The following is an 18,060-nucleotide window of genomic DNA, read 5'->3' as shown; positions in this document are numbered from 1 at the left end:
GCTTCTCAAGTATTCGCTTATCTCCTCTTTAATCGTCTCGTCCAGATCAAGCTATAAGCTAGGCTCGACTTGTGTTTGAAAATTCTTCCCCATGTCACTGTAATTTTTCATTTCTGTTTATACTCATAAGCTAAATTTTAAAGTTTTAACTATAAATTTAGAGTGGATTTTAAAGGATTCTATCGTAGTTTATTTTTCCATCTTATTTTAGATCGCTAAGATCATTTATATAAATATCTTATTTGTAATTTTTCTTTGTAATTAAGTTGTTTGATATGTTTCGCGAAAAGTCAAACGATAACCCCTTTAATAAATTGACGGCGGAAATTTGAGTGGCGAGGAAGAGCGCATTTGTATACCTTAACTAGCGTCTAATGAACAAGTAGTATGGCAGATGGTCCATGCATCGCCGCACCACTATTGATCAAATTAAATCACGTTGGTATATATATGTTTCAGCCCGTGTCGTCCACATCGATCGTGACATAAATATATACCCCCCACCATTTATGAAATTTTCAACGGAATCGTCTCGAGTCATGAACACGTGTTGGAAAAACTACTAGAATAACGTACGTGCTGATGCCGAGCTAGCGGTGATGAGAGGATTGTTCAGAGTGTTTTATGAAACAAACCAAAATAAAAAATAATTTGTTAATAAAAATTATATATATATATATATATAGTTTTGGTGATTTAAAATATAAGACCGAAAAATAAACTTCGATGAAAAAATATCTAATATCAACTCTAAATTTAAGACTAAAAATTTAAAAATTTGGCTTTTAAGTATAAGGATAACTCAAAAGATTAGGAGATGTTGTCACCCTGGCTACGGTCATAGTACTCCTGCTGGATACGTAGAACAAAGGAGAAGCTAGGTTGGTTCAAATTCTCCGTGATCTAAAATAGGTTGGTCCATATGTGAGACAGGGGAAGAACCAACAAACAAAATCATCATCATCAGGAAGAAGAAATTGATGTTCTGACATCAAGCGAACGACAACATCCGACATGTTACACAGATTGTGATGCTGAGAGTAATTAACAAGGTTGTTGAATTGATCTGAAATTTTTATTGCAGATTGCCTCTTGCATGTTTCGTGTGTTTTGTCTCGCAGGTTTTTATATACGAACTACTCTGCTAGTTGGCCCATTAATAGAACTCCACATAGGCCTAGGCCCATTAGAACTCCTGAAGCTTCACTGTTTCTTTACGACCTGTTCTGAGTGTGTTCTGGAATACGAGAATTAAGCTTTTCTTATTTTACGATTAAAATAGAACTAGATAGTGTTTATTTACGGAGCATCCCGAACTGAACTTGCTGCGGTCCATATCTTTCATGACATGTTTTCATGCAAAAAATGAACTAAATTATAAATTTATAAGAGAAGAGAATGGCAGAGGATTGGAGAAGCATGAACTTCGCGGCATGCCGCTGCCACATGGTGACATGGATCCATGTACATGTAATCACTTGACTACCCGCAGCAGCAGCAGGATCTGGAGGAAGATGTAGGATACTCCCCCCACGGTGGCGTACTGCAGCTTGCTCTCCCCCTCCACGTCGGCGAAGTCGCCGTCGACGCACTTGCTGAACCCTCCGGCGAGCCACGCCACGTTCCTGTACCCGTCGTCGTACAGCATCCTCACCGCAATCAACGAGCTGTTTGGCAACAAACCAACCGAGAAGTCTTGAGACGTGAACCAACAAGGAGTCGAGAGCTGTCTATTGAACGTGCGTGTAGCTCCAGTGATTACCGGAGGCCCTCGCCGCAGGCGACCAGCAGCCTGGCGTCCTTGCCTTCGCCGTCGGCGGCGGCGGAGACGTCCTCGAGGAAGCGGTCGTTCATCTTGGTGAAGGACTGGCCGGTCCAGAGCCCGATGTAGCCGAAGTGGACCCACTTCTTGAGCAGCGTGACGGCGCCCATGTCCTCGTCCCCCACGAACAGCGGCGCGTGCGCGGAGCCCCGCACGGCGGCGCGGGCGCGCTCCCACTCCGGCCTGACGTCCAGCAGCCGGTACCCCTCCGCTCGCATCGCCTGCGCCGCGTCCCTCGGCCGCACCGCCCGCACCGCGCCCGAACGCACAAGCTCCTCCGCGCCTCCGGCCCACGGCGCCGCCGCCTGCGCCCTGACGCGCGGGTGCCGTCGCGAGCCGGCGAAGCAGGGCGCCGCCGCGGTCGCCGCGGCTCTCATCGCCATGGCTCTGCTCTGCTCCGGTAAGCCGCTCTACCTCATCGTTCCTGCCTCGGATGATGCATACACACTCCATGGTCCATGCCCCTTATCCACACGATATTTCAGGTTCAATCCACGCCGTTGGTGCGGCCGTTTCACGGCGTCCCTGGCCGCAGGATCGCATCTCCGATTCTGCGGAGATGAGGTGTGTGATTATTTTAGTACCATACCGACTAGCTAAGGAGGTGTCGCATGCGCGGGGAACTACAAAAGAGCCCTGGGTGGCAACGGAAGGAACCATCTTTGCGCTTGGGGCAATGACGCAGCTAGTGAGGTTATACCGAGGCGCGTTAATTGCTGGTTGAAAACTATTTCCAAACCCCCTCTTTGGCCCTCACGGGCCACTGAGAATTTCTGGAAGGGCTCCCTCTCCCTCGGGGAGGGTAAAGCCCTGCAATCCTAGATGCCTTCAAATGTTATCCGGGTTACAGACCAAAACAAAGAGCCCAATCTAATCTGATCTCATCTGATCTGATCTACAGACCAAAATCAAGAACATGTTGTCTATAGTCCATTCTAATCTGCAAGCCAAAATCTAGTCTTGCTATATGAGAAACAGATCGACGATGGTAAGATATGTGGAGTGAGTGAGTGAGTGACAGACCTACTGAAGTTACAAGGATCTAGATGAACTCGAACCGCATGAGGAGCTTGACGCTCTTGAACTTGAGCCCCTTGTGGTCGAAGAGCGGCACGGTCCGAATCCCCGGCCGGAGCTCCGACACCGGAAGGGCGGTCTGACCGCCGAAGTCGTCGTCGCTCACGTCGTACTCGTGCACCTCGACGCGGAGCAGCGCGATCTCCGGGACGGTCAGCGGGAAGACGAACTCCTCCTCCCACACCGGGACCCAGCTGTCCTCCACGGCTCTCGTCTTCTTCATCACCGAGTCCGATGGAACCCCGGCAATGCCCACCTGAAAGCGGACCAGGACAAGAAACCAGGCACAGTTTGTCAAGCTCTGTTGCGTTGCAAATTTGATGGTGTTCGTATAGCCTGTGGTTCATAGGCGCTTGGTCTTCTCGCGCCAACGTCCGCAGGCCATCCACTCAGAAAACTACATGCATTCATTCAGAATGCAATGACTAGCCCGTACGACTCACTATCAAACAAGGTTCTAGCATGGCACGACCTAGCCGTATGATCTGTGAGTCTATGTGGTAAGTAAGTATACGGAGAAATAGAAGAAAAATCATAGTCTCATCTTTCCTTTTCTGATTATAAGCCAAAATTTAAATTTTCAATTTTAATTTTAGAGTAGATTTCAGGATGTTTTCATCATAGTTTATTTTTTAGTGTGGACTTTTAGATCGATAAGATCATGGATATCAAAGTTTTATTCTCAAATTATTTTTATTTATAAATGTGTCGTTTGTTTTTTCCCTGAATAAGCCAGACAATCACCCTCATGTGTCGGCACTCAAAATATATTGAGGGGTGAGCAATGTTACATTAATTTTAAATATGAATAAACAGTATTTGCATGGTAAGAGTGATATATACTACTAGTTTCATTATGACGCATATGATATCTCCCTCTATCCACGATGATAAGTATATTTACAAAATGTAAAAATCCAAAAACGATCGGCGTCTAATGGGTGAAAGCCACCTCTCTCTTTTCATGCATGCGTGTACTGAGGTGTTGCTTCGATTCTCATGCATGGGTTAATGCCCCCAACTCAGGTTTACATGCATGTGTTAAAATGTTTTTTTTCTTTAATTTGTATGCAGATTTAAATGGATAGTGGGGGTAGTTTGTTTGCCTTGCTCTCTCTGCACCGAGTGCTAATATGATGATCATTTGTGGATAGAGGAAGTAAATCATGACCATTGTTTTACATTAGAATTGCTCTACTCTTAACTATATGTAGCTCCTTTTAATTACTTTTGTTTGAGTAGCTACCCTATTGTTAGTGACTTAAATACTTTCTATAATAAAATACTTAAAAATATATAAGTTAAATGCTTCAAAATTCATGTTTAAATATTCAATTGTAGGTTAAAAGTTTCAAAATTTTAGTCGAAGATTTATCCTTTTTTACCAATTTGAGTTGAAAGATTCGAAGTTTGAGTTGAAACTTTCAAAGCTGAGAGTTTTGAGAGTTGAGTCAATTTTTTTTAAAAAAAATAAATTGAAAGTTGAAAATGCGACTCGGAAATTTCAAAAGTGATATAGAGTTTATAAAATTCCTAGCATAAAGTTTTAAAATTTGGATTGAAAGATTCAAAAATTAAATCAAAAGTTGTAAATTTTGGGCTGAAAGTTTCACTTTTAAGGTTAATGTTTACTCGCATTTTTCAAATTTGAGGTGCAACTTTGTATTGAAAGTATCAATTACAAAATTTAAATAAGTGCAAAAGATGGCAACAAAATTTGAGTATAATATTAAATTCTAGTAACAACAAAGAATAATAAGAATTTGCATAAAAGAAAATTGTTTTTGCATGGGACCCACTGCATGCAAGTCTGGACAAATAATTCATTGTGCGACTGTTTTTTCCATTGGCCCCATGGGCCTGCGAGTACAGAGAAACGAAAATGTGTGTGCGCGTCCGGCCTATACTCGCTAACATATCTAACATAGTCCTGCACATTTATGACCGAGTTGGGCGGTGCCGATACACACTAAATAAGCGTACCCATTGGTATAAGCAAAAAATGATTTTTAGGGTTGTAATTATATGAGTACCTTTGCATAGAAATCAGGAGGAGAATATGTGTCGAAGTATGTCTGCTTGAAGTCACTCTGCCAACCTTCACCCATGTATACTTTGACCTGAAAGACATCATTGAATTTAAGGAGTCAACCACATTCCTACATTTCAAAGATGAAAATGAATGGAAGAAACTTGTCGTGGACCTTTAGTGTTTTCTTCACAGGTAAATCTGCTTTTGGGTTGAAAACATTTCCATCTGGACAAGTTTGCATCATGAAATCTGGTTTCTTCACATATCCACATCCTCCATTAGCTTTGAAGAATCCGTGCATTAGCCAAAGGGATCTTCCGTGTCCCTATAAATGAAATGTATCATGCTTTTGGCTAACATGATATGTTGCAAAGCAGTAGCAACATTTAGGAGGAACCATAGAGAAAATAGGGGATATTCCCTTAATGAATCAAAAGAGTTTCCTACATTGAATGCCACCATTATAATCTCTTTCTTGAGTTAAAAGATGCACCTGCATATTAAATGCCACCATTTGTGCACCATGCACCCAACCAAGGAATGGATTATAGTTCGAGGAATTGAAGCGAGTGCCCTTTGGGTATATTCTCAGAAGATTTTTATGTGTAAAGCTGCTTTGAATAAACATAATGATGGTGAGGTCAGTGGACATCGAGGTCCCTAATGCAACAACAAAAAAAATTTGCTTGGAATTCCAGTGTTTGTTAAACAAACCGGACAATGTTGCGACCATGACGTGCTGCCACTTTTGCAAGCTCCTGCTCGCTCAAACTAAGGCGCCTAACTTTATCTGGATCACCCTTTAAGGCATCGACTGTAGCACCCTTCGGTTTTCCTGCCTTAATAGTAATAAGGTGTTTATACTCTAATGGATGATGCTGACACGTCTTCTTCTCATCATCTTCTTCCACATCTCTTTGGGTGTATAGTGTATCATTCTCGTGCTGCTAGAACATAAAGCTAATACAATAGTGATGGACATACACTATATGCTAAGAAACAAGGAATAGCATGAATTAAAACTAGAGAGCAACCTTGACGGCAGATTGCATCTCATCTTGTATATCTGGGACTTCAATTCCCCATGCCGCTTCTTCGTTTTCTCCTTTGGTAAATTGAGACTCAATGTCTTTGTCTTTCATAGAACCAACCTTTGATTCAAGATACTCCTTTGGGGGTTTTGTTGAGAGGATGACACGTCCCTTAAGTGCTTCGGGCGAAGGAAATTCTTGAAGATGTTTTGATTCAGGATAATATAGGATATCTCCAAATACTTCAAGAACCATCTAAATAAAAAGTCAAAACTAGCAACAACAGAATTACCTGCACAAAATTATGATCATAAAAGGAAATGCAGTTACCTTGGCAACTTTCTCCTGAAGATTAGATGTAAGGTGGTCTTCTAATGTTATAATAACAGGGTAAGGAGATGCAACAAAGGCATATTCTTTGATGGACTTCAAGCATTTGATAAGTGATACCGGGGCAGTTAGTGTCCTACCAAAAGGTGAATAGCATGGAATAAGGTCATAGCATATCAAATGACCTCCAATGCAAAACACAGTTTCCAGTTGATTTGAACGGAAATATTTTCAAGTGAAGAATTTCTCATCTATACCTTCCATGGAGAATATTAACATCATCTTTAGAAGAATTTGGCCACATGTCCAATTCAATTACACGAACACCTACTTGCAATGCCTTAATGATGGGAATATCACTGCAATCACTGCTAAGTTGATTCCCAGTCAAATACGAGTTGTGTCCAGTGTATATGAAGTAGTGTGACAATGGTGCGTTCATGTCATGATAGACCTGTGAGCACGAGATCTAGTATCAACTGGCATCTTAGACCACTTAATAAACACTAAATAAAAATGGAGCTTAGAAATATTCAAAGATACTTTTCAGGATAATTTCTTGGGAGAGCAAGTAATGACTAGTTGTAAAGCTCGACGTCGAAGTTGTATGGAAATCCCCATTCATTTCATTACCGGAATGTTTGTGTATAGACATTTTTCATGATTTAGATACATACCCCTTATTTACATGTGACTCAAAAACTTGTAGAAAAAATGGGGAAAAAGTAACATAGATTATCATGGCATAAGTATATAAACAAACATACAATGCTTAAGTCAGTGTGCAATTGGAGAAACAAAAATAACAAGGGCTCCTTTGGTTTGGACGATTTTCAAAGGAAGGAAAATTAATAGATTCACAACCTTAGGGCTTTTTTTTGGTGAGATTGTTTTATTTGTAGGATCTGAACTTGCAAAATTCCATTTGAATGTATCCGTGTTTTCATTTTCTTTGAAAGCTCCAAAGCAGCCACTCTTGTCCTCTCCTTGCACTAACTCCATCTAAGTAATGTATAATTTTAAAATCCCATGCCCCCCAATTTTTTCATGTGGTTCATCCAAACACAAGTTTTGTTTATTATTTTGCCTTTCAACTTATAGTTCATTGCCAAAATTTGATATTTTAGACTTAATATTCAGGTTGATTTTAAAGTTTTTAAGGGGTTGCTAATACACAATATCTCATTCCCCTACCATGTACGAGATAAGTGATCCCATAAACTATAGCTAGCTTTATCATATCAGAAATACTACTACCAATATATCTCCCCAAACATCTAAACGGTGTATCCTCGATCAAGCAGAAAGACATGTGAACCTCCACATAGAACATGACTCCTAACGCGACGCAGTGGGGAGGATGACAGGAAGGTTGACTCATCCAAGTCCACACCGTGGTCACTCAAAGGCAGATATGGTCTATTTTCTTACTTGACTATTGTGCTTGACTTACCAAATAAAAGACAACCCCTAATTTGTGGGGAAGTGGACTTGTTTGTTACCTTGGGAAATCTTTCTGCTTACCTGCTATTAATGATAAAACTTTGAAGAGCCGATAGTGAGCTTGGTCAGACGTATCAAAATGATCTTAGACCCTTGTGTGTTGGAACATTTTTTGTGTCAAAATGTACTTGCTGACATTAGGATAGGAAATGAATATTACTTGAATGATAGACGCTCGGTTGGCACGCTATCAAAGCACCTAGGACAGGGGATGCTATTGTATAGTATCTTATTTGGACGGATGATTCCTAACGGGTATTAGATCTGCTATTCTATCAGTACCAAGCGATACATTTAGGTACCAAATCTGGTACCCATTTGGTACTAACTAATTCCAATCCATATTAGGTCAATAGCTCGCCGATACCAGACGATACTCATCTGTAACAAATCTGCAACCTATTGATACCAACTAATACTCGCAAGGATTAGGTTGATTTGTTGTTGATACTAGTCCAATACCCATTAGGATACGGTTGATACAAACTAGTACCAGCTGAGTACTAGTATAGCAGGTTGATACTAGCCCGTGTATAGTGGAGGAGGACATGAACATGCACCTAGAGATCTGCTTTGCATGGAATCTAGAGAACATGTTAATGTAGACTAATTGTTCTGAAAAATTTTGGATGGAATCAAAGATGATAGTCAAAGGTGCGCCACAACCCGTTCCTCGGTTCAAGAGTCGCACGTTATGACAGCTGCAATATGCAAGCCTTCTTCACTCATACTTTGCATAGGATGATACATCAGCTCTCTAATCAAGACAAAATATAGCATGGTGTGTAATCAATCGGTCTCCAAGATATCCATTGAACAAACAGTTCAGCGAGAAAGCGGTGAAGCACCCGCTCCACCTATCTTCGCCTCCAAAGAGAACCACGTGGACACAACACTCACGTGGATGATAAAGGCATGGGAATGGCGTGGGGGCGGGATCTTGTCTCCTAGCATTTCTGTTTTGTATTTATATTTGATTTTCTAGCATTGCTTTTTAAATAAGGATAACAAATATTTTGTTTATACCAAGGGATAACACAAATATAAAAAGTTTACCCAAAAATTATCATTTGGTTACTTATATGTTATTTAACAGTTTATTAGTTGTAGACCAAACGACCATTCCATGGTTTTATTTCCTATGGGATTCAACATGTTGTGACATTCAAAAATCCTATGTTCTTTTATTCATGTATTTTTTAAGAATGTGTTCTAAATGAAGCCTAAAATCTTGTGGCAAATATGACCTCCACAACACATAATTCATTTGTTATGTTTTTTTCTATTAAGTAACTTGCATGATTGTACAATATTATATTTTCATATTTTATCAAATTTTCATATAACTATTTAAATCACATGCATAACCAATTTCGTAAAAAAAAACTTTTTGGAATATTCAGGTGGCATCCATACGTCGTTCCGGCCAAAAATCCTTTTCTGAATTGTAGCAAATCACACCATTTCCTTGCATTATGCACCAATGCATCTGCGAATTGAAACCCCATACTACTTGCCAGGATTATCATGGATGATGGTGAATCAAACAACATGTTGGAATTGGGGATCCTAGCTAATTGCTTACTTCCTTGGAGTGGCAGATGGGTGGGTTGAGGTCCTCGGAGAAGAGGAAGTGGTGGAAGTCGTCGACAGTGAGCGTTGGCCTCCCGAACCGCGGGGTGCGACTACGCTCCTGCAGGATCCGGTCAACGATCTGCTCCGCCATATCGATGTCAGCATCCTCGTCTCCATTGGCGGTGAGGTAGCGTCGGAGCTCGTCAGCACCCATGTATGGCGCGCCGACGGCGTGGTGGGTGAATAACGCACGCACGTCGCCCGGCGTGGATGCATCGCTCAATGCAAACCTGCGGGTGAAGAAGATGCAGCACTTGTACGTCCCCATCGTCGTCGCCGCCGTTGCCACCCTCGTGGGCCTCGCCGTGCGTGAGGCTTTGCTGGTTCGTCCGCTCTTCCCGGCTCGTCGCCTAGCTCCCTACGGAGACGTGTGAGGTGGGAAGCACAGCGTGCATGCATTCCAACTTTCCAAGTTAAGTTTTTAGGGCGATCGGAGACGACGAGGACAAGGGATGTCACTTTACCTGTAAATGAGATTTGACACATCTACGCATCAAGCACCCGATCCAATGCAAAAGATCGGGCGCCCATCCGTACTGCAATCAGCCTGCCTATCATGTTGCCATCATCATGTTGCATGTAGCTGCATGACTACATGCAGACCCCTGAATCACTTATTTTACCTTCCTTCTCTTAGCATCTAAGTATATCTCTAATAATAGCTTTATCATTAAACTTTAAACGCAAATTATTTACTTTATCTATAATTTGATTGGCAAAATTTATTACAGGACATCTAAAAACGCGTAATTAGCTAGTGGGCACCGTAATATCGCAAATTTATTGCAAGGCACCATAAAAAATGGTGATTAGCTGGTAGATACTCCGACCATTATTTCAGAGTAAAACACGTAAGAAAATTATCAAAATACCGATAATGGCTTTGGTGGCCACCACGTTATCCTAACTGGGTCCAGTCACACTAGACCCAGTCGGTCGCGTTGCCACACTGCTTCCATCCTAACACTAGCCTACGACTGAGGAGGCAGCGATGAGTCGGGATAACAGATGGCCACCAAGGGCATTCTCGTCATTTTAACAAATTTCTCACGTGTTTTACTCCGAAAATAATAAAATAATGGTCAGAGTGTCTACCAGCTAATTACTACTTTTTGTGGTGTCCTGCAAAAAAATCGTGATCTTACTGTGACCACCAGCTAATTACGTGTTTTTTAGATGCCCTATAGCAAATTTTGCCAATTGATTACATCATTGTGTTCATTACAACTAAGTATTTGTAACAATATCTCGTAAGGTTATATTTTAATTGCGAAAAATTTTAATCTCTATATACGAATTCAGTGCAAGTTCTTGGGCGGAGTGAGCATCCACGTAGCACAGGCCGGTTCAAGTATTTGTATCTAGCGTTTCTCACCTTCTATGGAATCACATCGTCTAGTAATCAAGTTGAGAAATTAAGTAATGCTTATCTGATAATCAATTATCAATAGCATAGCGTGCTCTGGTCACAATATACTACAAGTAATGCTTTAGTGTTGAGAAATCAAGTTGATCAATCCCTTTGATCATACTGGTGCACATACTTATTTGATAATCACTAGACATTTCCTTTTAGTTGCTCCGGTTTGGATTCTTCTATAAATGTTTTGAAACAAAAGATTATGCTCCTATAGGAAAAAGATGTATATGTTTATTTTCAATATAATACTACTGCCAGCCATTAAAGTTATGATGTCCTAGCTGTTGATATTTTTACTTTGGTTTACATCATAAATATAACCTTGAATTTGTAATGACTGAACTCATGAGGTTATCCTTATGATAATATTTGTTCTTCGAAGATATCGGTTAAGTCATTAATATTTTTCTGTTTATGGCCTTTGCGTCGAACGTGGTTGTTTGCGACTATTTTTATCTAGGTTGTGACCTTTCCGGTTGCTCGATCTTTTTCCCTGTTATTTCTGTTTGGTTGCTATTTCTGCTACTTTGCTTTATTTTGATTGTAGTCTACCAAGTCTATTTTTGGTTTGAAATCTAATTGATTGATAGATATGTTTCCAAGCCTTTAGTTTAGATATGATTCGTACCTAGCTTTTTTGCATGAAGCTGTGCATATGCAATCAGGAAAGATACCATGATTTTTCTGTACCATATTGAGCTGTTGAAGACCAATTGTTTAACACTTAGAAGTAAGCAATGATCCTTCGGAAATGCAAAACAACACTTAGCTGAAGGCGAAAGAAAAAATATCTGTTTTTTGATAGCTATTTAATAATATAATCAATGGAATTAATTACTATAAAGTTAATAATATATTTTAGAAAGATCAGAAATTTTTTGCAAAAAGACATCGTTTAACGGTTTGGGAATCGTGCATGCAAAAACTAAGAAAAATATTAAGAATATACGAAAAAACAGCACGGCATTAGTAATGCACTTAATAAGGAGTTTAATTCTTACTATAGGACTCCTTATATCCGGTTTTATGCTGGTTTTATGCTGATACGTGGTGCATAATAGTCCATTTATTTGACTGAGATCCTACCGCCCTCTCTGTAGTTTATTCCATAGTATCTATTTTTGAATCGCTAAAGCCAATTGTACAAAAGTTTACCTATAAATTATTTTTTATTTATCAATAAAGCACATAGATAAACATAAGTATAAGAAAGAGAATAATATCTTTTATGCAATTCTAGATCAGAAGAGTAAATGATTGGTCTACCTCAAACATTTACTAAAACTATAAACAAGCACGTGCCCAAACACCATCAGGTCGCAGCAAAGCTGCGCCAAATTTTCTAGTATAGTGCTTAAAACCATACGTTGTTTCACCACGAATATAAATAATATTAAAATATGTTTCATTATATTAAATTATTCAAGCATAATTGAATCAAGATTGAAACATTGAGCTTTCACATATGCAACATTGATCTTCAATGTTTCATCATTAATACAAAAATGACCCACCCTTATGTCAAAAAAAAGTTTCAATGAATTAAAAATTGTAACACGATTTAGTCATGGCTTGAAACATTTAGTTTTTACATACGAAGCATCAATCTTCAACCGATGAAACAACAATATATTAGCAAAAAAGTGAAAATAAACACGAAACAAAACAAAACAACAGTGCAACATTTTGATGTCACACTATGAAATATCAAGGATATATTAGATATAAAACAGCATTGTTATCATCATAATATAATTATGTGGGATCCCTTTATAGAGATTTAATTCAAAAAATTAGTACAAATATAAAAAATAATAAGTTGTGCTTAAAGTTCTTTTGATAAAGAAGTAAGTCACAATCAAAATAAATGATACTTTCATAATTTCTTGAATAAGACAAATAGTCAAACATTGCAAAAAAAAGTCAAACGTCTTACATTATCAAACGGTGAGAGTAGTATCTTATTAGCACATCATGTTATGGTTTTCGAACAGTGTCATGTGCTATTAGTTCTCCCGACTCCGACATAGCCAGCATCGCTGTCATTTATTTAAATTTAAGAGTTAATTTTAGAACTGATTTTGTTGATTTTTTATTGTAATTTATTTTAAAAGTGCTTGCTTTGAATCGCTAAGTATGTATATATATGAAACGTTTACTTATAAATTATATTTTGGTGGGACATAGATTTTAATGGACGGAGACAAGCGTACCGTCTGTCGATTACCAGACCTTCAAATGACATATTTCCCATTATACATACCATTATATAGGTTAGAATCTAATCATTAATTATATTTCAAATGACATCTTTCACATTATATATACCGTTGCATAGGTTCTAGAATCTAATCATTAATTATTTAAACCTATTGCAGATAACAGAACGACATGATCATCTATATACCAATCCTCTAATAATGACAGCTTTTATATTATATATAGGTCATGAATCAATCCAAAAGGCAAATTGGGTCGTGCCGGGCTCGAATGAGGCTTATCGCGTAAAGAAAAGGGGTGAAGGCCTGCACGTAGGCAAATGAAGCTATCCAGATTCCAGAGGCAGAAACTGGGGGATTGCCCTGCTAGAGAATGAAACGTAACTAATGGGGTGACTCATCCAATTTGAGTCAGCAACTAACACATTGCCTAAGAAAAATGAGAAAATAAACAATCCTCACTTATAAAATTGAAATGCAGAGAAGATGTAAAAACAAAATCAAAGTAGGCCAAAATGGCCCTAAAACAACTAATCGTGGTAAGTAAATACAATGAACAAGTTCGTAAAGACCACGAATTAGTTTTGAAAGTCGCTAGATCTCCTCAATATTCAGCAAAACTAATTAATTCATATTTTCAGTGTCTTGATTTTGCCTTGCTTTTCTTTACCAAGATCTGTACGAGCCCTCTAAAACTACCATACCACAGGAACTACGGGGTGAAAGAGGAACAGATCATTACATAAAATTTTCCAACTGGCGTGATAATCAGTTGTCCTGCAAAACACACCAAAACCACTCCAGCGACTGACAGATGGCAGCTTTCCACTTCATGCCGCAAAAGAATCCTGAACATGATCTGCACAGGAAGGAAGAAACACAATTAGAAATTAGCACGCAGTAATGAGGCTAACCAATATGGGAAGTATCAAAATTCAAAAATGTGGAAATTGCAAACACAATAATGGGAGAACAGAAAAGGCTTTAAAGGCTCATATAACTTTTTGAACAGAGAGAGAGAGAGAGAGGCTAGTTAATAGAAATAGGCCATTGAACATTATTTCAAAAAAGATGACATTTGAGGCCACTTGGTAGTTATAACTTATAAGGGTTTTATGACAACAGTAGCCTCCAACATTATTTGACGAGCTTGTATGACAAGAAAAAAGAAGCCTTTATCAATTCACAGACACACGGAGCATCATGTACTTGCACTAGTAGGCCTAAGAACCACATTGGACAAAACATGAGCCAAATATTTTAAAAAATTTCTGAAAAAAAAACAACACAATGATCTAAGTATCATGTCGGAATCAAAAGCACCACTCTGACCCCCAAAACATTAACCAAAATCTCACAAAACAAGCTCTCAAAATAGATTCATGAAATCTTTCCACCACATTATTAAGTGTCACAGGTACTGACTATCTTTAGAGTGGAGATAAAATTAGTCATTCCACGAGTTAATATAATCGGATCCAACAATAGACAATTTCCAGCTCTAAATGGTATTTACAGACTATGTGCACCAAGATGAACATAATAGTTATCAACTATGCCAGTAATGATGTAAATGGATGTACATGTTTTCCTTGACTATAGTAGATAGCACCAAGTCACCAACAGCATGACATATTATGTGCAAAACACCTTCCCATGATTTTTCTAATTCTCAATAGGTACATGATGTCCTTGTTTGATCTTCTATATTTCTGGAGTACTAAATTTCATCACCATCACCATTTAGATGTATTGTACAGAAAAAACCAAACGACATATTTGCAAACGAAAAATATTTTGTTAATAGAACTTTTATATACATGCTCTTAGCAATCTAAAAGCTAAGGCTAGAAAATAAACTTCGCTGAAAACCACCCAAAATCAACCCCAAATTTAAGGTTGAAAATTCAAATTTTGGCTTATAAGCATAAGAAGAAGCGAAAAGATGGGGGTGTTTGTCTCCTTCAGTGGAAATTGAGTAGAGGTTCTGTAATGCATTTATGACAAGATTCACGCAACTGTTCACTCACTACATCCTGGGAAAACTCTCTGAAGTGCGATGCTGTCTCACAATGGTATTTGTATAGCATCGAAAATACCACTCCCTCAATTTCAAAAAATAAGGTGTATTTTGTTTCATTAGAACAGGGCTATAACCAACAATTACTCTATTAGAATGTAATTTCTGTGAAATAAGTGCTGTCATTAGGTTTGTGTTGAAAAGTGCTCCCTTAGGATAGAGCCAACCCATGGGATGGGTTGGACACAGAAGAGGAATATTCCTCTCAGATCCGGGTCCAACCCATCCCACCAAAACGGTGGGACGGATCCATCCCAGGACGGTTCGGCGATGCTAGAGTTTTTATATTGTTTGTTGATGCATCATTTGATGTTGTTTAACCAGTGAATTTATTTGAAACACAAATTGAGATCAAGCTTGTTGCACTGCATGTGTATATGTGATATTTATTATGAAATGTCCATTTTATTTTATTAAAATTATTTTAAATATTTTAAATGTATAACTATACATTTAGTTACTTTAGATTATTCATATATTAATCCTAGTATTCAATATATCATTTTAAATATGAGAGGTAACATCACCAACTCACTGTTGAGAGGTAATCACATCCAACCATCCCATATTTGTCCCTCGAACCAAACAAGTGATGAGTTCACTCCATCCTATCTCATCCCTCCAACCAAACAAAAAACAAGATCTAACCCATCCATCCAACCAAAAGAAAAATAGAACCAACCCATCCTGCAAACACAGGGATGGATCCAATCCATCCCACCTAATCCACGAAACAAACACATCCTTAGTTTACGTTATTTAACAAATATTAAGGTTGGGTCAAAAGATAACCATTTATTCACTCAGTGGTCAAATTTTGAGTTTTAAATGGTCTACATTCCCTTTCCAAGCTTCTGATAGGTTGGGGATCATTGATGTGATGAGAATCATGAAAATCAGTGCATGAATGCTTATATTGTGGTACAAAATTTGAATCTCAGAAATGCTTATATATTGGAACGGACACGGTATTTTCTTATGATTACTCTTTTGTGTCACATAAATACTATATTAATAAAGCAGTTGTTGGTCAAAGTATTATCCTAACAAAACAATATACGCCTTATATTTTGAAACAGAGGTAGCATCACCCACGCAGCACAGCACCTAACACCTTTTAAAACACTGCATACCAGACTATTTATACATGCAAAATTCCCACCAAAAAATTAAAGAAACGCCACCTAATAATGCACGGAAAGTATGTAACGAAATGCAGCAGTTTCAGTTTTCAAATAAACTATGATGGACAACAATAAAAGCAAGAGATGGGTTAATGGCATTTCTCAGCTATGAGTAATTCAGTATGACAGCATCTAATAACCAATAACAGAGGACCTAATCATACAAACAAACAAAAAACATCCATCCACTCTGATGTTTTGTAGCTTTTAGGCTAGCATAAAACTGAACCTACGAAAAAAATCCTTTTTTATGCAAGATTGTCAACTACAAACTAATCATAAAACATGGTAGTGTTCGCTAAAGATTTGTCATACGGTAAAAGACACTCACTAAATTCTTATTCACCATAGCCCACACACAGTGGCCATGTAGTCAAATTGATTGACACAGCCTTTCAGCAACAATTACCATAAAATCGTCATAAGAATAACACGTTCATCAGAACTGAAATTAGCATGATCTAGTGAATTTGTGCAACTATATGATCCTCACCATAAAATCGGCATCAGAAGACGACAAGAAGCGAGAAGAGCATGTAGACAAGCCAGCACGCATAAGCAATGAGCCCCCTATGCTCATCTCCGCTTGATGCAAGCTCAGCGAGCAACCTGGTGCACACCCTGGTGGACCACATTACGAACCCCATGCCAACCCCAAATATGAGCCCGCCACCCCGAGGCAGGAAGAGGGAGACCGCGGAGAAGATGACCATGGGGAGCATGCAGTATCCGACAAGACTAACGCATCGGTAGAGATCGAGATCGCCGCGGCGTCCGCCCGAGAGCATGGAGAAGACGAAGTAGAGGAAGAGGGAGGCGACGGTGACCCATCCGAGGACGATCCCGAAGTGGAACTTCCCCGCAAGCAGCTGGAAGAGGCCGAAGGAAAGGAGGAAGAGGAAAGGGCCGGACAGGTCGGCGTCCGCGTGGAGGGAGGGGTCGGCGGAGCGGAGCGGGTGGAGGATGGAGAGCGTCTTCCTCCAGATCTGGCGCGTGTTGATGCCGAGCTCCTCGAGGAGCGGCGGCTCGTCCTCGAAGGAGGCGCCGGATGCGCCGACACCGATCGGCCCGGCGAAGAGGGGCGGCGAGGAGGAGGTGGCGGCGCTGTTGACGTCGAAGGACATGAAGGGGAGAGGGTTCGCGCCGGAGGAGGTGGAGGGGCGTGGGGGCGCGAAGGCGGGCGGCGGGGACGCACCCGTCCCGGGGGGAGGATGGCGGCGGTGGGTCGGGGTGGAGGGAGTGAAGACCACCGGCGGCACGGGGAACTCCTTCGCCATGGCCGCCGCGACGGTGGAGGGGAGCGGCGGCGCGCGGTGAGGGTTTCGAGATCTGGGTGGGGAGATCGGGGAAGTTGGGTTTTGGGCTTGGCGAGGAGAAGGGGGAGGAATCGGGGCGCCCAACTGCAAAATGGGAAAAATTGAAGACGGCGTGCTCTGTGCTGTGCTTTCGTTCCGCTTTCGGTCTTTCACGGATTTCTTTTTTTCCCCTTTGGTTTGCTTGTTTTTGCGCGTTTCATGCTCAAGTAAAGGGATAAATCACTTGCAGTTTGCTTAAGGGGCAAGAAGCCAAGAACGGGTGGTATTTCTCCCTGAGAAATCCCCTCTCACTTCTGAAGTTCTGATATACTCCCTCCATATTTTTTTATATGATATCGTTGGCTTTTAGGTCCACGTTTTATCATTCATCTTATTCAAAAAAAATTATATAATTATTAATTATTTTATTAT

At 39.9% G+C, this 18,060-nt stretch overlaps 3 protein-coding genes and 1 non-coding gene across 7 annotated transcripts; 1 reads left to right on the top strand and 3 right to left on the bottom strand.

The window, feature by feature from the left end:
• Positions 1-1,209: 1,209 nt before the first annotated feature.
• Positions 1,210-2,338, bottom strand: LOC102714634 (rhodanese-like domain-containing protein 10). Its single transcript, XM_006651210.3, has 2 exons — positions 1,763-2,338; positions 1,210-1,667 (listed from the first exon to the last, which is right to left on the bottom strand). Exons 1-2 carry the CDS (start codon positions 2,203-2,205, stop codon positions 1,475-1,477), a joined length of 636 nt encoding a protein of 211 aa, XP_006651273.2. The 5' UTR covers positions 2,206-2,338; the 3' UTR covers positions 1,210-1,474.
• A 142-nt stretch (positions 2,339-2,480) lies between these two features.
• On the top strand, positions 2,481-2,632 carry LOC121054021. Its single transcript, XR_005811488.1, has one exon. It is a non-coding gene; the product is annotated as a U4 spliceosomal RNA (small nuclear RNA).
• LOC102706922 (phosphoinositide phospholipase C 2-like) lies at positions 2,621-10,017 on the bottom strand. Of its 4 annotated transcripts, none has more exons than XM_015834818.2 (10): positions 9,895-10,017; positions 9,381-9,788; positions 6,550-6,746; positions 6,293-6,428; positions 5,966-6,217; positions 5,646-5,878; positions 5,425-5,542; positions 5,104-5,256; positions 4,933-5,019; positions 2,621-3,155 (listed from the first exon to the last, which is right to left on the bottom strand). In XM_015834818.2, exons 1-10 carry the CDS (start codon positions 9,922-9,924, stop codon positions 2,865-2,867), a joined length of 1,905 nt encoding a protein of 634 aa, XP_015690304.2. In that variant the 5' UTR covers positions 9,925-10,017; the 3' UTR covers positions 2,621-2,864. The 4 variants fall into 4 exon arrangements, with proteins under 4 accessions (XP_015690304.2, XP_015690305.2, XP_006649906.2 ...); XM_015834819.2 differs by having other exon boundaries at positions 5,646-5,875; XM_006649843.3 differs by lacking the exon at positions 9,895-10,017 and having other exon boundaries at positions 9,381-9,834.
• A 3,501-nt stretch (positions 10,018-13,518) lies between these two features.
• On the bottom strand, positions 13,519-17,786 carry LOC102706639 (protein YIPF5 homolog). Its single transcript, XM_006649842.3, has 2 exons — positions 16,827-17,786; positions 13,519-13,928 (listed from the first exon to the last, which is right to left on the bottom strand). Exon 1 carries the CDS (start codon positions 17,608-17,610, stop codon positions 16,840-16,842), a length of 771 nt encoding a protein of 256 aa, XP_006649905.1. The 5' UTR covers positions 17,611-17,786; the 3' UTR covers positions 13,519-13,928; positions 16,827-16,839.
• Between the last annotated feature and the right edge of the window lie 274 nt (positions 17,787-18,060).

This window comes from Oryza brachyantha, chromosome 3 (genome assembly GCF_000231095.2).
Source record: "Oryza brachyantha chromosome 3, ObraRS2, whole genome shotgun sequence".
In the NCBI taxonomy this organism is placed as follows: domain Eukaryota; kingdom Viridiplantae; phylum Streptophyta; class Magnoliopsida; order Poales; family Poaceae; genus Oryza; species Oryza brachyantha.
Note: the sequence above shows the minus strand (reverse complement) of the source record. Positions and strands in the feature narration are given on the sequence as shown.

Coding starts and splice junctions, on each gene's coding strand:
- LOC102714634 (XM_006651210.3), bottom strand. CDS start 2,205: ATGGCGATGAGAGCCGCGGCGACCGCGGCGGCGCCCTGCTTCGCCGGC. Junction 1,668..1,762: donor GCCTGCGGCGAGGGCCTCCG/GTAATCACTGGA, acceptor GTTGCCAAACAG/CTCGTTGATTGCGGTGAGGA.
- LOC102706922 (XM_015834818.2), bottom strand. CDS start 9,924: ATGCGTAGATGTGTCAAATCTCATTTACAG. Junction 5,257..5,424: donor TGGTGGCATTTAATATGCAG/GTGCATCTTTTA, acceptor TTTCATTTATAG/GGACACGGAAGATCCCTTTG. Junction 5,020..5,103: donor CTGTGAAGAAAACACTAAAG/GTCCACGACAAG, acceptor GATGTCTTTCAG/GTCAAAGTATACATGGGTGA.
- LOC102706639 (XM_006649842.3), bottom strand. CDS start 17,610: ATGGCGAAGGAGTTCCCCGTGCCGCCGGTGGTCTTCACTCCCTCCACC.